Raw genomic sequence first — 17784 nt, forward strand, 5'->3', positions numbered from 1 at the left:
ATATGCTTTGGGTCTCCTCATATAAAACATCAATATGTTTCAAAACCAATGCTAATTTGAGAATAAAATCTTTATTTCAATTTTAAAAATTCTCTAAAATTCTTCAATGAACAAGAAAGAAACAATTTAAACAAATAAATTTTAAAAACAGAAAAAGAAACTTGGTTATTACTGTTGAAGAACAGAGATTAAGAATCCATTCAGAGCTGACGGTGAGCTACCTTGTTGGGGAAATGCACCAACCTCGACAGTATGCAGGTAGGGTTTAAGATTTCTCTCCCGAACCATTCATTCCTGACTTGTAAAGCTTGCTTTTCAGTGCAAGCCTTCTCTTTACAACCCGGTCTTTCCCAACTATTCTTTCCCCTGAGTCTATGTCCTATTCATTCTCTGCCCCCTGGTGTTAAAATTTCAAGGTATTCAATAAATGTTGAGTTGACCTGAATTAAACTGACTAGGTACTTAGAAAACTGAATTCAGTGTTCTAAAACTCATCACTCATATCTTAAATAGAGCTTAGTTTTCATCTACTTAACAGAAAAAAAAAACAAACCCTCCCTATAGTACTTCCATTTTTGAATTAATGCATAACTTGATTTCTGCAAATAATTATAAATAACTCCTTTTTCTTTTTGCACAAACATAAGCAAAACAATAAAAAGAAACTGTATTCAAAAGAAGACCAGATAATCAAGGATGTCAATAAGAATTATTAACAAGATTCTACAAAGAAACTTTATCATTAAACGGTCTTCTCAGAGGTTAGCATGCCAGTGCAGAACAGGACTAAGCATCTGAAGATGACAAGTGTAACTTTTCTGTCTAATGCAGGAGAACCAGCCACCTCTCGCTAAGCTATGCGGCTGATGGACCAATAGTCCACAGCAAAGATAGCGAGTCAACAAACATTTCTGATGTTATATTAGAGCTGCTGGTTGTACAGGCACCTTCAAACACAGATCTAGTACTCAACTGAAGCTATCTCATAGTGAAAACAATTTATAAGGCATACACATAAGCAGAAATTCAAGTTTTATTACAGTGACATTTTTTGCAAAGTACTTTTTGAATAATTAAAATGTGAAATACAAGAAACTAAAAATTTTAAAATATATTTAATGAACAGGAATGCAGAGTGAATAAAGCCTAAGCAACACAGCTGAGAAGCTATCAAAAGTTGTGATAACATGTTGCAAATAATTTCTTAAAAACTTAGATAAAAATGACAGAATACTGTAGAGCCTACGTAAAACAACTGGAGCTTATGGGCTACAGGTTGAACAGGAAGTATGCCAAGCACCCACTGTAGTGCAGACTGACAAGAAAGTGAGGTGGATGGGACAGCAACAACTACATAAGGGCCTTTCTGCCACAGTTTCCATGGAAACTAAGTATAAACATATATGACACTTGACTCAAATTCATGCTGCTTTGCAAGAAACCTTTAAATTTCAGATATAACTCTCCTGTTACCCCAACAGCTTCAACATACTAGCAAAATGAGTCACTGTTCTTATTCCTACAATACAAAATAAAAAAAAAAAAAATCACCAGCTAATTTTTTCTGTTTTCAATCTCTAGACATAAAATTTAAAAGAACCCTGTTCTGAAATAGTCTACATATACTTGTAAAGTTTCCTTAGTAAGTACCCAGAGTATTTTAGCTCAGCAGGCAGCTACACAATGCACAATGGAGGTATGGCAGTAACAATCCAGCATGTCTTCCTCCAGTCATATTCATGAACCCAGAACTCTTAGCACACAGTGGATAAACTTTACCTAATAGTAAAAGGATAAAACAATAAAAATGTGCCTGGTGACAACCCAAGAACATTCCTTTTCTAATACCAATCAACAAAAAGATTTTAACATCTTATGTGAAATAAAACCATCTTTCCAAGGGAATATGTTCTGAGTCTGTGGAGGGTTAAGAATTATGACAGGTAACTTTGTTCACAAATATACGATTAAAACACACCTATGAGACAGAAGCCACAACTCAAAAACAAAGTATTGCACATGGAAAGGCAAACCGGAGGATGGACACCCCAAAGACAAGGACATGCAGTATCAGTGAGCATCTTACCTGTTCACAGTAAAAGGCTGTCGAGAAGGCTGCTGCTTTGGCATACATATTATGCTTGGCGAGCTTCTGTTGGGGCTACCTAACCCTGAACTGCTCATGCTATTTGTCCTGCTAGGAATTCCAATGCCCTGACCAACCTGGGAGTGGTTCATCATATTCCTAGGATTCATAGGCAAAATACCCCTGAAAAAGAAGTCCATTATACTAAATAAGCTCTCTAGAATCACTCATTAAAGTCTCTACAATCAATCAATTGCTCTAACCCTACAATTGCAAATACACATTCCAGCCGCATCCCTAACTTTATAGTGGAACTAAAAAAGGTGCCATCAGAGAACTATTGAGACAACTATGATATAAATTATAAAAGTTTTCCATATATATATATTTAGAATAATTTCATTCAATTATTCTGCCCTCTTGATAATAATATACATAATCTATGTTATCTGTCTCCTTTTACTGTAAGTAAACGAAAGATGTGTGGTAAGAGAGCAAAGCAAGGAAGACAGTTATCTGGGAGTGACTTTAAGTTAAACATCTTTAAGGAAGAGGTATACAGCTTTTTGTATAAGCTCCCCAAAAGGCAATTAAACCTTGATCTATTCAGATAACAACTAGCTTAGCTCCAAGATCAAAATGCTATCACTTTGCAATGAAATAAAATGAGTACATAAGTATTGTTTTCTGAGTGCAAGGCACTGAACCAGAAAATCAAGTAGTTAATGACCATAGTAAAAAATTAAAAGCTTGCTTACTCTATAAAAATACATTCTGAAAATACTCTGGTCCGTTAATAAATAAATACCTGCTTGGAGATGGAGGCGTGTGAAGTGACATTGTTGGTACCCCTGTTGTTGGCGTGACGTGGCTCGGTAACTGAGTGCCTTGTGATAAGCTGCGATTTAACTGAGGGGTATTGTTGCTCATCCCCCTCATTGGAAGGCCTAGTGCACCTAATAAGAGAATTCAGAAGAAGGAAACTCATTGCCATCAGGAGTGAAATTGATGTCCATCTTCTGGAGTTGGCAATTTAAAACATGTTAAAATGACCTATCATTCAACTCACTGCAAAAGGACTCTAATTTTAACAAAAATTTTAGTCTGAAATTTAATATTTTGATTATGTTTTTATAGTTTTCATATTTCTATTTTACAATAAATTATGTAAATAATTATAGCAAATAAAGTGTTACATAATACAAATGGATCTTGCTCTCAAATTCATTAAGGGCATATTTGTGAAACTAGCACATGCAAATATGCCATTAAGAAATTCTGCAATATTGTGTTTTAATTTACAATTAATGTACATAGAAAAGACAATCATTCCCACTGTGTCATGGTATCTTTAATATTATATTATCCTTTGTAAATTCATTTTAGAGAAATTTATTATTAATACATATAACATTACAATTTTTAAAAACCCAACATATATTTAGCAGCTATTAAAAAGAAAACCCTAATCTGATATAGGTATAATTTTAAAAACTGGTATGATTTAAAAGCATTTCAAAGTAAAATGACACTATATTTTTCAAGCACATCTGGAGCCAGATACAGGAATAGACATGTTCTATAGGTATACTTTTGAAGACTACTGTGTTTTGCCATTCTGATATAAAATTCAAAAGTACTAGTCAAACTGGACAGACTTCTTTTTGAAGTGTTTGGCATGTTCACTGTTTCCGGCCGTGTGAGTGGTTTTGAGATTGGGATGGAGAGTTAGTGTCCTACACTCGCCTGTCTTCCCTGTCCTCTCTCACAGGCACAGTGTCGCTCAGGTTACCGCCCTGTCTGTCTACGAATGCCTCGCTTCCTTCTCCATCTTTCTGAGCCACGTGTTTCAGTGCTTTGTTTGCAGCGTGCTAACTATTTGATACACTGGTCAATCAAACTTATATTAAACTAGAAGTTAAATAAAAGACGACATAACTCATCAGAAAACAATGACTTTAGAGCTGGGGATTGAAGGTATTTTTCCTTATGGTTTCAGTTTTGGGTCTAAGCATTTCAAAGACCTGAAGAGTCTGACTATGCCTTCCACAGAAATAGAACACTACGTACACTGACCTTTCTCTCCATCTATGCATTCCACGTAAGTGAAGTACTATACACACTGTACTTTTGCCAAACATCTGCAGAATTTATCTTCTGGCATCACAGAGTGCTCAGAGACTGCACCGAGAGCCAGCTGAAAGCGGTCAACATCACACTTCCAAGTACCTGGAAGGGACTGGCCTAGCATACGTGATCTTGTCACTATTTTATTTGTGTCTAGACACTCTACTGCTTGTGACTTTAGGAATGCTACTGCCTACTGACATTTTCTCTAAACCTGGGAAAAAAATAAGGAAGAACAGAGTTTAAAAGCCAGCCTATGCCCTCCCTCAATCATACAGTTTCCCTGGAGGTGCTGTGGATGTCTCCCACAATAAACCCATCGAAATGGCATTTTCCCTAAGACACATTTCCTAGGTGCCCAGTATGTGGCAAACATCATCTGAGCTGCTAGGGAAATAGCAGTAAAACAGAAAAGGCTCCTAACCTCAGGTGCTTAATTAATCTCTACTTCTACACAGTATCTTAGTCAGCTCTAGATGAAAACTTCCAACAGGTATGCATTTGCCAGTTACTCATCGCCAAAGTTACACACTTCCAGATGTTACAGACCCCCTACTCTGTCTACATTTTACAGATAAGAAATCTGATCCCCAGATAAGTCAACTGACTTCTCCGAGGCGACACAAAGAACTAGGGCTAGAATTTGGATCTCTTAACTCCTCGTGTTCTTGAGGGCAGTACTACGAAGGCAGAACAACGGTGTTCACAGCGTGAGTGCCTAAGACCTTTCCTCTACTTTCCCTCACTTTGGATGTGTCTGTGCTGTTGGCTGTCCCTCTCCTCTCCCACCATCCTCTCTGCTGCCTGTCCACTCTCTCTTCAGCTTAGCCCTCTCCTTCCTTCCTTCCTTTTTATTCTCCTTACTTTAATTACCCACTCTAAGTCATACCTTCAAATTTCACTGTTTTGCCCTTTTAAAGAAATTAGTAGACCCCACAAAAAGACTTTGTTTCTTGTCTATAGTGACTTTCCCTATGTGTATTTTTCTGTCTGGTATATGTAAGAAGAAATAGTGTACATAATCTGAATACTGCAAACACTCTGGCCAAGAAAACAACAAGTAATGTGCTTTATTCGATTAAAGACTGGACAATGCTAATTAACTTATATTGATGAGTAGTGAAGGGGGTCAATAGGAAGTAAAAAGTGTGTTTGAATTTTAGCCTCCAAATTCACCTTGGTTAAAAAATGTAACACATCTTTTTTTATTTTGTTGAAATATTCATGAAAGATGAAAAGAAAATACATATTACAAACTGTATCACCAATTCTTAAATATTTAATAGGGTTAGCTGAAATTTGACTTAAAAATTGAAGATCCTTAAAACAGTAACCCTGAATGAAAGTACACAGAGATTTAATTTTAGAAGACAAAGTATATTGAAAGTTATTACACTTGAGCTACTTGAGTCAAACTATGACTAACTGGATAGGTTCTGGGGGGAAGAAAATTTAATCTAGCAGAAAATCATCACTATAAAATATCAGGACAAGAACAGAGCATACAAGCTACAAATAGAACCCTCATTGACTGTTGGTGACGTAAGTGAAAGACAAAGGTAAGGAGACAAGTCCGCGTACAGAAGTTTGTTTCCGTCTGGGAGGACACTGCCTGGTTAACCAAAACTATCTCTGTTTTAATTCCTAAACAATCTTTATAAGGAAGACATTCTTTTATCCCCATTTTTACACATAAGGAATGAAAAAACAAAAAAATGAATTAAAAAGGTAATAGCTATGGATCAACTTCTTTCAGGAAGACTAATATATATATTCTAAATCAATTCCTACCTCTTATTTGATAAGATGCTGATAATGAACTAAATTCTTCATGGATCCTTTTTTCAGAAATCCTAAAAAAATTGATTTAAGCATTCCAAGGGATTGGTGACAGGTCCAGTGGGTAACGCTGTCCTCAGGACTGACCCCCTGACCCAAATTCTATCCCTAGAATTCAAGTGGTACAAAGAAAGAACTGCCTCTCGAAGCTGTCTTCCAGTGTGCCCCGATTCAAAAATGCACACACACTAAGCTTTTGTAATTGATGAAAAATTTAAGTATACCATGATTTTTTTTTTAAGAGAGCAGCTTCACACCAGTATCTTAAATACTTACAGCAAGTTGTGCCATCTAAAGAAGTCCTTGCTAAAGATAAACTGTATTAATAACCAAAGGGGTAAGTTCAGTTACAGCACCAAATCCCTGAATACCTGGCACCCTTATCAGGCCTTTCTTTCCATTATACCAAGGATCAAGACTTCTATAGAAATTCACTGTTGTGCCCAAACTCACAAAAGACATACATAGTCTAAAGCGGGGCTTGATCTCCATGACTTTATCTACAACCTTTCCTGCATTAATTTTCTAGGTAAGATCATTTCATTATGGTATTTTTGTCACAAAATCCAAAGAATTTAGAGCAAAATAAAAAAATTTCCACCAAGTTATAAACTAGGAACTAAAACAAGCCATTACCCTGTTTAACATCACAGCAGCGAACTAGAGAGACAGACACCTCAGGGTCATTAGTACTGCTCTCAGAGAGGACCTGAGTTTGGTCCTCAGCAGCCACAGTTAGTAGGTTACAGCCATCTGTAACTCCAACTCCAACAGATGTGACACCCTCTGGCTCTGCAGGCTGTATAGACGAGTGCACATAAACATATACATAAAAACTAAAGCCTTTTGAAAACCAGATCACAAGCAACGAAGCAGGAAGCCATCAATACAGTTTCTGTTTCGACTTCAAAGTACTTTCACAATTAACATTACTTGCCAGTTTTTTAGAGCAAGCTGCTAACTTTTGCTTCTTCTTTACAGAGTAACTCAACTTTCCTAGAGCTGCAACCCTCTAACACAGCTCTTCAAATTTCCACCATAAAATTATTTTTGTTTCTATTTCATAATCGTAATTTTGTTACTGTTTTGAATCATACTGTAAATATCTGATATGCAGGATATCTGATATGTGACCTCTGTGAAAGGGTCATTCAACTCATAAGGGGTCGTGACCCACAGGTTGAGAACTACTGCCCCTAAACCATCCAGGCGTTTTAAAAAGATACAGCAAGGGTCTCAGGTATTCTATGTTATTAAGTACACAACTTAAGTCTTTACAACTCTGTTAAGGACCCCAAAGAAGAAAGTTCTTTTAACCTTAGTTAACATTTCACTGCTCAGATACTCTATGATTAATCATCCTCCTTCGTTCCCCCCTCTTCTTAAATTTTTCCCTGTAACTTCACTATTTACCATTCTCTAACTAAGAACGCCTTTCCTTCTCTGGTGCAACTAAAGTACATACATAGATCTAAGGGTTAAATAAGAGGGCATGCACAATACTTCATAGGCTTAGGACTACAAACAGTCTCCTGGAGGCTGTATGAATGCAATAGTGACCATGATTTAAGTGGGGAGATAAATGGTGGTGGAAATGTTGCAAAATCAGGTGGCTAGAGATGGCTTGACAGTCAAGTCTGCATAGGCACATGACAAGGTACATGATGCCACCTACAGCCCCTGATGCTCAGGAGGCCTTGGAAACAAGGGGAAGAAAAACCAAAGAGGACCAATTATAGACGCGAAGAAGAACATGCCTTACAGAAACTAAGAATATCAGATGGGAAAAATGAATAAAGCAAACCGGTTTCAAAAATTCAAAACTACGAACAAGAAGCTGTCGTGAACCCGAGAATACCAGACAAAAGTAGCTTTGCAGGACCAATTCTCATGGCATAGCACTATACATTTCTGCAAGCAAACTTTGTTTATTTCCCCAACCTAAATGACATGTATAGATTATTAGTACCTGTCACAAAGTGATACAGGTCTCAAATCTTATAAATATGCTAATTTTCTGTTCAAACTGTATACAATAAGCTATATAAACTATTTCCAAACTGTCCCAAATCTGACTAATTCTCAGTCAGTAGTGCAATTCCTATGTTCTCGTTGAAACTAAGTCTTGACTCTCATTCTTTCCCCATTCAGTCCTCTTTCCACAAAGCAAAGTGATGATTAAAAATGAGGTGGCATCATAAAACCTTTGCTATTTATACAGAATAGCAAATTAAATAGTAATTAGGAACTTAGTCAATTTACTGTTTTCTTTTACATTTCTTTATTTACTTTGTGTGTATGTAGGGGTCAAAGGACAACTTGTAAGACTGTTTCTTCCTTCTACCAAGTGAGTTCTAGGGGGGAGCTTAGGTCATCAGGCTGGCCCTAGTTGCCTTTACATGGAATCAGGACGTGGACTGGAATCTTCTTTTACTTTAATTTTTTTATGTGTACAGATGTTTTGCCTGTTCATGTCTGTTTACCATGTGTCCTTCTGGTTTCTGGAGGACAGAAAACAATGTCAGATCCTCTGGAACCACAGTTACTGATGGTTGTAATTGCCACATGGATGCAAAGAACAGACCCTGGAGGATCCTCTGAAAGAGAGCCAAGTGATCTTGACGTCTGAGCCAGCTCTGCAGCCCAGAATGAACTCTTCAGCAGATGTTTCCAAGGCTTCCTCCCTATGATCTGAGATACCCATGAGCTTGTTCACGCATCTCCTCTCATTCAGTACAGACTCACTGACTGCTCCTCTGTCAGTAAGGGACTTACTACACCTTCCTAGCTTTCCTGTACTCAAAAAGCTCCTTCAAGACCGATCCAGGAACAACTGTCCTCATGTTTACGTTTCCATATTACATTTTCATTCCCGAGACAGGAGTGATTCATGTAGTACAGTGTGAACTCTTCACACATCTCCAGAGCCTGATAGTTTGTCCTACTCAGTACAAGAACTGCAGTATTTCCTCAGTGGTGTTTACTCTGCCAGTTACATGCAAGCACTGTGAAAAGCAGGAACTCTGTCACTCGTTACACTGGTGATTAGGTCTTGGAACAGAACCTTATTCGTGCCACAGCTTCAGCAGGCAGTCGCGCAGTAGCTTCTTGGCATCTGTGGACATCACTGGGGTCATGACTTCAGCTCTTGAGTTTCAAAACTTGTGTTCTCAGTTCATAATCAGATCACTACTCTCACGAAGGACCTTTATCCTGCTCCATCGCGTGCCACCTACAAGACCTTACAAGTTCCTTAACTCTCATGGAGTTGTGAAGATTAATACTCAGTAAATACTGGAATACCAGCTTTCCCCCTCGTTTTTAATATGTGCAGGACAGTTGAAGGACATGACAAATGATCTTGATGGCAAAGAAAAGTGAATCAGTTTAATTAACTGAGTTTCCACAGAAAAACAGATATGGGGGAAACTTCATGATACAATTTTGATCTCTAATCCACATGAAAGGAATGATTATACTTTATTATTAGCTGAAACCAATTGACAACCAGAAAGTTCCCTATTCCCTGAACTGTTTCATCATTAAAACTATCTAAAGGCATATTCCAACAGTATCTGTGAGAACCTTATCTTCCTCATTATGGAACAACAAGTATCTACTAAGTGCTTTTCATAAACATAGTCCTAATGACACAGAGACAATCGAGACACACAATAAAAACAGCAGTGTGCTTACTATACGGTAAGCTCACGGCATCAAGAATGGTTCCATCCACATACATCTCTCTAGTGTCTAGGATGATAGGACATGTACAGTAGGCACACAACAAGCACGTCAAACTCAATTCCTAAATCAACTGGAAGTTACTTTCCCTGAGCTTCACAATGTCAGGATCATCACTTTTAAACCATGTCAGTTATGCTTTCCTGCTCTACGGAGTAAACTGCAATCTCAGATGAGGATCAATTAGAACTAGGTACTATGCCACCACTCACAAGTCAGGACTCTAAATCCTAGGAAGATTCGTGTCAGAATCCAGACACGAATGTCTATGGTCCATCAGGACAGCTAGTTAACTAACTGCCTACACATAAGATACACACTAGGAGACACTAGAGGAAGTTTTCCTTTTCCCACTTCCAAGATTGTAAATATTTAGCTGAGTAAGGAAAGATTGCTCCAACTCTACAACTTCATTTCAATGCAATGATGATCTAGAAGAAACGGATTCCTGGTTCTTTGTCCATTTGTATCCAGTAATTTTAGTGCCCAGGAACATATAAGGCTGTAAGACTGACTCAAAACTTATTAACACACTTAGAAAACATCATTCAACTTAAATACAATAAATATGCTTCCTAGCTGTTATCAACTGCTGTCCACACAAACCCTTGGGTGAGGTCTTATGTTTACAATTGTGATTACCTAGGGCCTGAAATCATACAATCCTCTAATCAAGTATTTTCTGGATACCTCATATGCTTACGTCATAATCACTTCTACCCCAATCTGGCAAAATATAGATTCAAGCACTCTTGTATCAATTCCAAGATGACCCCTACCCAGCTGTTTAGTTTCACTAACTTTTAGTTCTAGGAAGGATAGCTTTCTTTCTTCACTTCCTCTATTTTTAACTTAAAAAATTAAGAAAAAGCAAAACTGGGAGTATACAGTTAAGTGTTAAAAGTATCTGCCTAGCATATGCAAGGCCTGGGCTCAATATACAGCACCCAAAAATAAAAACAAGCCACACTAATCCTAGCAGGCTGAAGGCACAGGCAGGAAAATCTGAGTTTCTGACTAGAATAGAATGTCTAACAATAAGACTTTATTGCAAAAGCAAAAAACAACAACCAAGAAAAAAAAACCCAAAGACAAAAAAAAACCCACAAAACAAAAACAAAAAACAATACCAACAACAAAAACCCAGATAGAGAGTACATATGAATAAGGTAAATCACTAATGAATTTGTAAAATACAAATGGGAGTTAAAGATAGCACTCAGTAGATTGGAGGTGAAAAAAGTACTTTGAAGTTCTACTTGTCTCCTGTGTAATTACAATAAATTGGCATAAGAATAATATCGCCAATGCAATATTATTAATATTGTTAATTCTTCCTTTCTATCCTTCACTAAAGTTAGCTCCTCACATTTTAGCATACAAGTGAAACGTGTGACCCCCTCCAAGTCTCAGTAACAACAAAAAAATGTTCCTTATATATACATGGCTTCTTTTAAAACTAGTTAGTTATCTCTAAAATATTTTTCTAAGGAAAATAATTTTCTCACTCGTCAATCTTTATATGTCCTTCCCACAAAGTAAAATTAGATGCCAGTCAATGTCTGTCACGCCAAAGACATTACAGCCTTCCAAACCAAATCAATAGCAATATCCTATTTGCAACTTAAAAAACCTTATAGGACTAGACAGCCAGTTACAATCACCACCACAAACCCTCGCTTCTTCAAATATTTGTTTTATCCATTTTATATCTTCATTCTACCATGATTAACAAGAGCTAATATAAAGCTATAATGCTGCCTGAAACAGGTAAGAAAAACATTTGTAGATAAAGAAGGAACTCCACTCTTTAAAAAAAGCCTTTAAAATGTTCTTGCTTAAATATGAAATCAATATTCTAATTCTATATTTAAAACTATCTCATAGCAAAGAGGAAAACCATAAAAGACAAGGAAAAAAAAAGATGAAAACAATGCTTTTTTTATACAAAATAAGGATTTCCCACCCACTGCCCAAACCTTGAAATCAATGCACAGGGTGAAGTGATAGGACACTCTGTTCAGGCACTTAGCAAAAACCTGCTTCTCCTCATACAAGGCAAGTTCCAAACTAAACTGATTTTTACTTGACGGATGAAGTGATTAGATACACTACCCTCTACTGTTTGATGGCAAATTAGAACACTTTATCCCAGTCTTCATTAACAACACTAATGAGAAATCAACAGATTGTTTTACACTAAAAAATAAAATAAAATAAAAATCTTATTAATATGTAACATTTTGGCAATTTAATTTGAAAAAAATAAAAAATTTTATAATTTAATTTTATATAATTCTAAGTGATGGTACATAGCTAACATTTATTGAGCACTTACTATGCGCCAGGCACTGTGCTAAGCGCATTAAAAGTATAATCTTTATAAAACAAAATCTTACATAAAGAAAAAACTGAACTATGAATAAAAATTTAGGGTTTATAACCAGAAAAAAAACATAGCAAAACAAATATAAATTAATAGTTTTCTACCACATGAAAGCTATTTCACAAACTGTTGCTAAATAACAGGCTGACAGCAATAAATAGTTGCAGATCTAAATAATACATTAAGCCAACCAAAGGAAAACAATCTTTGACTTCCTTTTACTAAAAGCACAAGAATGACTACTTTTAATTGTTTAGCAAATTTCTGAGAAACTGTAAAAGAATTTATAGATGTATAGATAATATCAAAATAAACTGCAACACATGCTATATGAAATAACGAATTGAGAATTAGAAAGTCTCAACATAATGCGGTTCACTACATAAGTAAAATATAATTTTGAAAATTAACTATCTCTTGTTAAGCATTTCTGTAAATCCATAAAGGTAGAATTGGTTCTTCTTTTTTCTTAAACATAAAGTATCCCAGAATAAGTACAAAATTCTTACTTTGTTGCCCGTATAAACTTGCCCCAAATTGAGACAGCTGACCTGATGTAGATGGTGATGCCAGCATCTAGAAACAAATTAATGATATTAGAGCATAAAGGAAGACAAAATATTGTAGTTACATCTTACAAGTCTATATTTCATACCATAAATGTAAGACCCAACCCAAGTCCTTGTTGGTCAAACAGAAGCAACTATGTAATATGTCCCACATTTCTTATGATGACTACCACAACCAGATAAAACGAAATTGTTCAAATAGAAATAATTAATACTATGAGGGTTTTTAAGTTACACTAAAGTATAACAACACTATTACTTAACGTCAAAAAAGAAAAATGTGGCTACTAAAAAAATACAAAGTTAACCTTTCAAAGTCAGCTTAATTTATGTGTGACACTGACTTTAGTCAGTGCATTTAAACACATTTTAAATTAGCCTGTTATCAAAATGAAAGTTTGTACTTTGTAAAAATATTTGTTGATTTTTATATTCATACACCTATGGAAGTGGAGAAAAACCATCAGCGAAGCAAAATAAACAAGTAAAAATTGAAATAAAACCCCAGACATGGCATCTGACTTAGAGTTTCTTAGTCAGTGACACTGACTTCATGGCACTTGCTGTACAGTGCCTTCAAATTTACAAAAACTTTCCTGGTAGACTATACATTCTTTAATGGTATGCTACGTTCACAAAAAAGGCTGTTTCTTTTTGTATTTCTTTACAGACAGAGAGGCAGGAGTGCCATTTATAAAACATATTTAAGCTGAATACATGAGGACATGTAAGCAATGTTTCATTATTTCATCTTATACAACCATTGAAACATTTTTATTCAGCAAAACATGGGCATGACATCAAGAGGTTTATAAGCTAGTAGGGAAAAAGGAGATATTATGCAATGCATTGCAAGTGCTACCACAGAAGTGCAGCATGACTGGAAAAGAGCACTCTCCAGAGATGAAGGATCAATTTCTGTAGGTGTTACACTTGGAGCTACAGAGAAGTATCTTGTAGGCCAACTATACACAGCTAACTGTTACGTTAATGTCGTAATCAAAGCACACGGTAAGAAATGGTGGTGACCAGATAAGTGATTAGGAAAGAAGAGAAAGCTCAATTCTACTGAAGAATATAAAAATGGGAAATAAAAGAACACTGGGGACAAGATTCCAAACGGTATTCTTTAATGTCAAAAATCCCTTCTTACATCCAGTGTGTATATTCAAGACTATTAATAAACTTAAACTACATGACCTTTAATCAAATAGGTCAAAACATGACCAATCAAATTCTTCTGCTTGGGCAATAGTTACTACTGTCACCATATTAACTATAAATATTTTATACACATATTAAAAGTTCATTTCCAAGCTGAACAAAAACAATTAAATGAATGATGTGCAATTTTTAATAATCCTGTAGCTGGTGACAAAGGTCTATATACAACAGTTAGGAATTGTGAAGTTGTTACCATAACTAGCTATAAAACAAAGTGTGTCCAGATGTTTCACATGAGACACTGGCCAACATGAACACATAACTCATGATGAACAAAAATCTTCACATGGACATCTTAGAATGTATACTTAGTGAATACTTAATGCCAAGAACAAACACTTTAGTGTACTTTCTCACAAAGGCTAGAAATACATAAATGATGTGTGTGCTGAACCTGAGCCCTGGGGAAGTATGAGAAGAGCTACAGTATAAAGTAGAGGACGCTGGGAGTGAACACTCACCACACTGCATGACAGTAAATACTGACACTGATACTACAGAAGTCATTAAACAGTGCATCTCACAGACATAACAGCTTAAGGAAAATCAGAAACGAATCCTGGCAAACTATCAACTATTAAAAGACCTCAAAAAAGTTATGTATTGAAATGGTAAACGTTAATCATAAAATCCAATGTCTTAGAAGAACATAAAATCTTAGATCAAGGTATCACAGTGGAGAATGCAATGTAGTAGATAACCCAGCTTTACCATCTCAAAAGGGCAAAAAGTGAAAAAAGATTAAGTGTTACATTACCTATAGAATAACTATCATGTCCCCAGTTTAAAATTACACAGTTTAAAATACCACGCAATGTTTACATCTCTCAAGGACTATACACTGTAGCCAAACAACACAATGAAAACTTAAAGGCAGCAGCTACAATACTGTGGGCCCGGTTATTTCTTTCCCTGAGTTGTTAAGTGGCCCCTTCCCCTTTCCCCAGCACATCAGACTATAGCTTTGGCTGTTGTTTAAGACAGAACTCCACTGTGCAATGCAGGCTGGCCTCAAACTCACGGTCCTCCTTCATCCATCTCCCATGGTGCAGGCTTCAGAATTCTAGCTTCAAAGTACTTAACTTAAAAAACGCTGAACACAGTTTGGTGATGGAATTGAAATTAAAAAAAAAAAATTCTCTAACAAACATAAAAAAATTAAAAATTATCCTCTAAAGTCTGATCTAACTTACTTAAAGGGATGGTGAGAGTCCCTCTACAATTTTATTTCAAGAAAAAAATTATTAGCTTTTGTCTGTATCTTATCTACACAAAAAAAATGAGACCAAGAAAGCATGTTCATGCATGTGTGCACAAATATAATCATACAAGCATAAAAATCTGAAAAAAATTAAATGCAATGGTTTTAAAAAATGAAACCAAATAAATTAATAAACAGAAGCAAAAGAACAAGGAGGAGGTACTACACTAAAATAAATGAGAAGGAGGGAATGGGACAGAAGACACAAATAAAATGGTTAATAAGTTATAAAAGCTGACAATTTTGAATGCAACACAGTAGAGTGTTTACAGAAACAACAGTTTAAAAATGGTAAAATAATGAATTCCTCAATAACACACTACTAAGATTAGAATGCTCTTACTAAAAAAAGAATGCTAGTGCAAGTTCCTATATATGATGCTGTCTGAGTTCCTTTCTGGTTAGTTCTAAAGTATGAATTTATAGAAAGACATAGACATACAATCAATTGATTGTAGCAATGATTAAATTCAAAACGTTCTTCATATTCATTCATATGGAGTCTGTAGCAAGGACACTTCTAGAGTCACTCAAATTGTCTCTCAAAACACTATTCTCCAACTTAAAACATACTTTAAAAACTACACACACACACACACACACACACACACACACACACACACACACACACACACACACACCTTTGCCACTATCGATTTCAGTAATTCAAAACTCCAAATCCAAGTGCTTTCCCAAACAGAAACAACTCAAAATTGGAAAACCTGAAGAAAGTTTTATCAGAGTCACGGTGTGTTACAATGTAGAAGTGGGCCTTTGGGGGTTTAGTGCTTGTTCTGGATTGAGAAACACGTACTACTAATTGACGGCTAAACAGTTAGTCTGTCCACATAGTGAAGCTGGGTGCGTCATGGACCCATCATTTCTCTCCAACTTACATTTTCACTTTACAAATACTGTTTGAAGATGAGATTGCTGATAAATTCTAAAAAACGATTTGATCTTTAATTCCGTTATTCTTTCATAGTGGTTCCCAAGGTAGCCTGGGGCGCAAAATGACCCATCTCCTAAAACAAACTAACAAATCTGACATACACACCCAGACCATAGTTTATAAGGTGATTTCAAAGATCTTTAAACATTCTAATCTACCAATAATTTTCAACAGTATCTATTCCCATTCTCTTCAATGAAAACAATGTATTATTTACTAATTACTATAGACTCTAAAAGCATGTGTCTAACTATATAGACAAAAATCCGTGCCCCTGATAAGCTTAAATTCTACTGGATTAAATAATAACCAGGTACTTTCAGGCAGTGACAAATGCTATGCACTTATCTTTAATAAAGCTGTTTAAATTTCATCTTTATTATTTTATGTGCATATGTGTATGTGTGTGGCTGTAATATATCCCACAGCTCCCAAATGGAGTTTAGGGACAATTTGTGTGTGTGTGGGGGGAGGGGAGTTTCAGTTCTCTCTGACTACTATGTGGGTTCAAACCCAGGTGATCAGGCCCACTGGCAGCAAACATGATCCAAGAACTATGGAATTTTGAAATCCAGAGAATTTAGAAGACACTGGGAATAATGCTGATAGTTGAAATTAAAGTTATTATGAAGTAGTGATCAAAGGGAAGCCTTCTCAGGTAATATTATTTAGACAGAAAACATGAAAAGGGAGAAAACCACACAAAGTTCGTGGAGTGGGGGAAGGGGGTGCCAAATCCAGGGGGGATGGGAGGAAGAGAAAGAAGAAATAATCAGAATCGAGCATTTTCTTATATGTAGTTAGTACTAATCATGAGAGTAACAGTCACCAAAGATATCCTTACTTTATACTAGATTGCAACAGACTTACTGGCATGGAAGTCAGTATTAGTATCTGTAAAGGATATAGGTATGCTAATGAAGACTAGGTGTGAGCTCATTGATAGGTTAGGGTATTAGGCACACAGCAAACTCTTACTCATTTGGTATTATAATAGCAAATTCAGCATTCTATTGGAAATCACATATATCTTATAGGTCATGCTTAAAAATTAAAGGCCTGCAAAGAGGTCAGTCATTCGAAAGAACTGGTTAGTGACTTAACTAGCAAACGGTTAAAGATACTTTTAAGGTTATACAGATGGGGAGATTATATTTGCTCTATGACTAGAATAAGTAGAATTTTTTCATTTAATTAATTAATTATTTGAGACAAGGTATAGTTTATCTGTCCTGCAACTCCCTTTGTAGACCAGGTTGGCCTCAAACTCGCAGAAATCCACCCATCTCTGCCTCCCAAGTGCTGGGATTAAAGGTGTGTGTCACCACAGCAAGCCAAAATGTGGATTTTTTTTTTAAAAAAACTTTTAATCTTTTTTAAAGTGACAGTATAATAATAGTATTTAATATAACTTTAATTATTTCTGCAGACATCATAGAGGCTTAAGGAATTCTACTTAAAGAGCTAATTCGAAGTCGAATTATTTTCTCTCCAATCCCCTACTCCAAAAGTTTCATTAAGACAGACTAAACTGACATCAACATTCACTCAACCACTAGCCAAAAATGACTTGACCTTTAATTCCGTTATTCTTAC

At 35.9% G+C, this 17784-nt stretch overlaps 1 protein-coding gene across 5 annotated transcripts in view; it reads right to left on the minus strand.

Moving 5' to 3' along the window:
• Positions 1-17784, minus strand: part of Cnot2 (CCR4-NOT transcription complex subunit 2) — a 91016-nt gene that overhangs the window by 17878 nt on the left and 55354 nt on the right. For all 5 annotated transcript variants that reach the window (XM_032912673.1, XM_032912651.1, XM_032912658.1 and 2 more), the window contains 3 exons: positions 12692-12758; positions 2895-3042; positions 2087-2269 (listed from right to left, as the gene is read on the minus strand). In XM_032912673.1, the coding sequence (XP_032768564.1) occupies positions 2087-2269; positions 2895-3042; positions 12692-12758 (398 nt within the window). The remainder of the gene's footprint in view (positions 1-2086; positions 2270-2894; positions 3043-12691; positions 12759-17784) is intronic.

The sequence above is a fragment of the Rattus rattus genome, chromosome 1 (assembly GCF_011064425.1).
Source record: "Rattus rattus isolate New Zealand chromosome 1, Rrattus_CSIRO_v1, whole genome shotgun sequence".
NCBI classification, from domain to species: domain Eukaryota; kingdom Metazoa; phylum Chordata; class Mammalia; order Rodentia; family Muridae; genus Rattus; species Rattus rattus.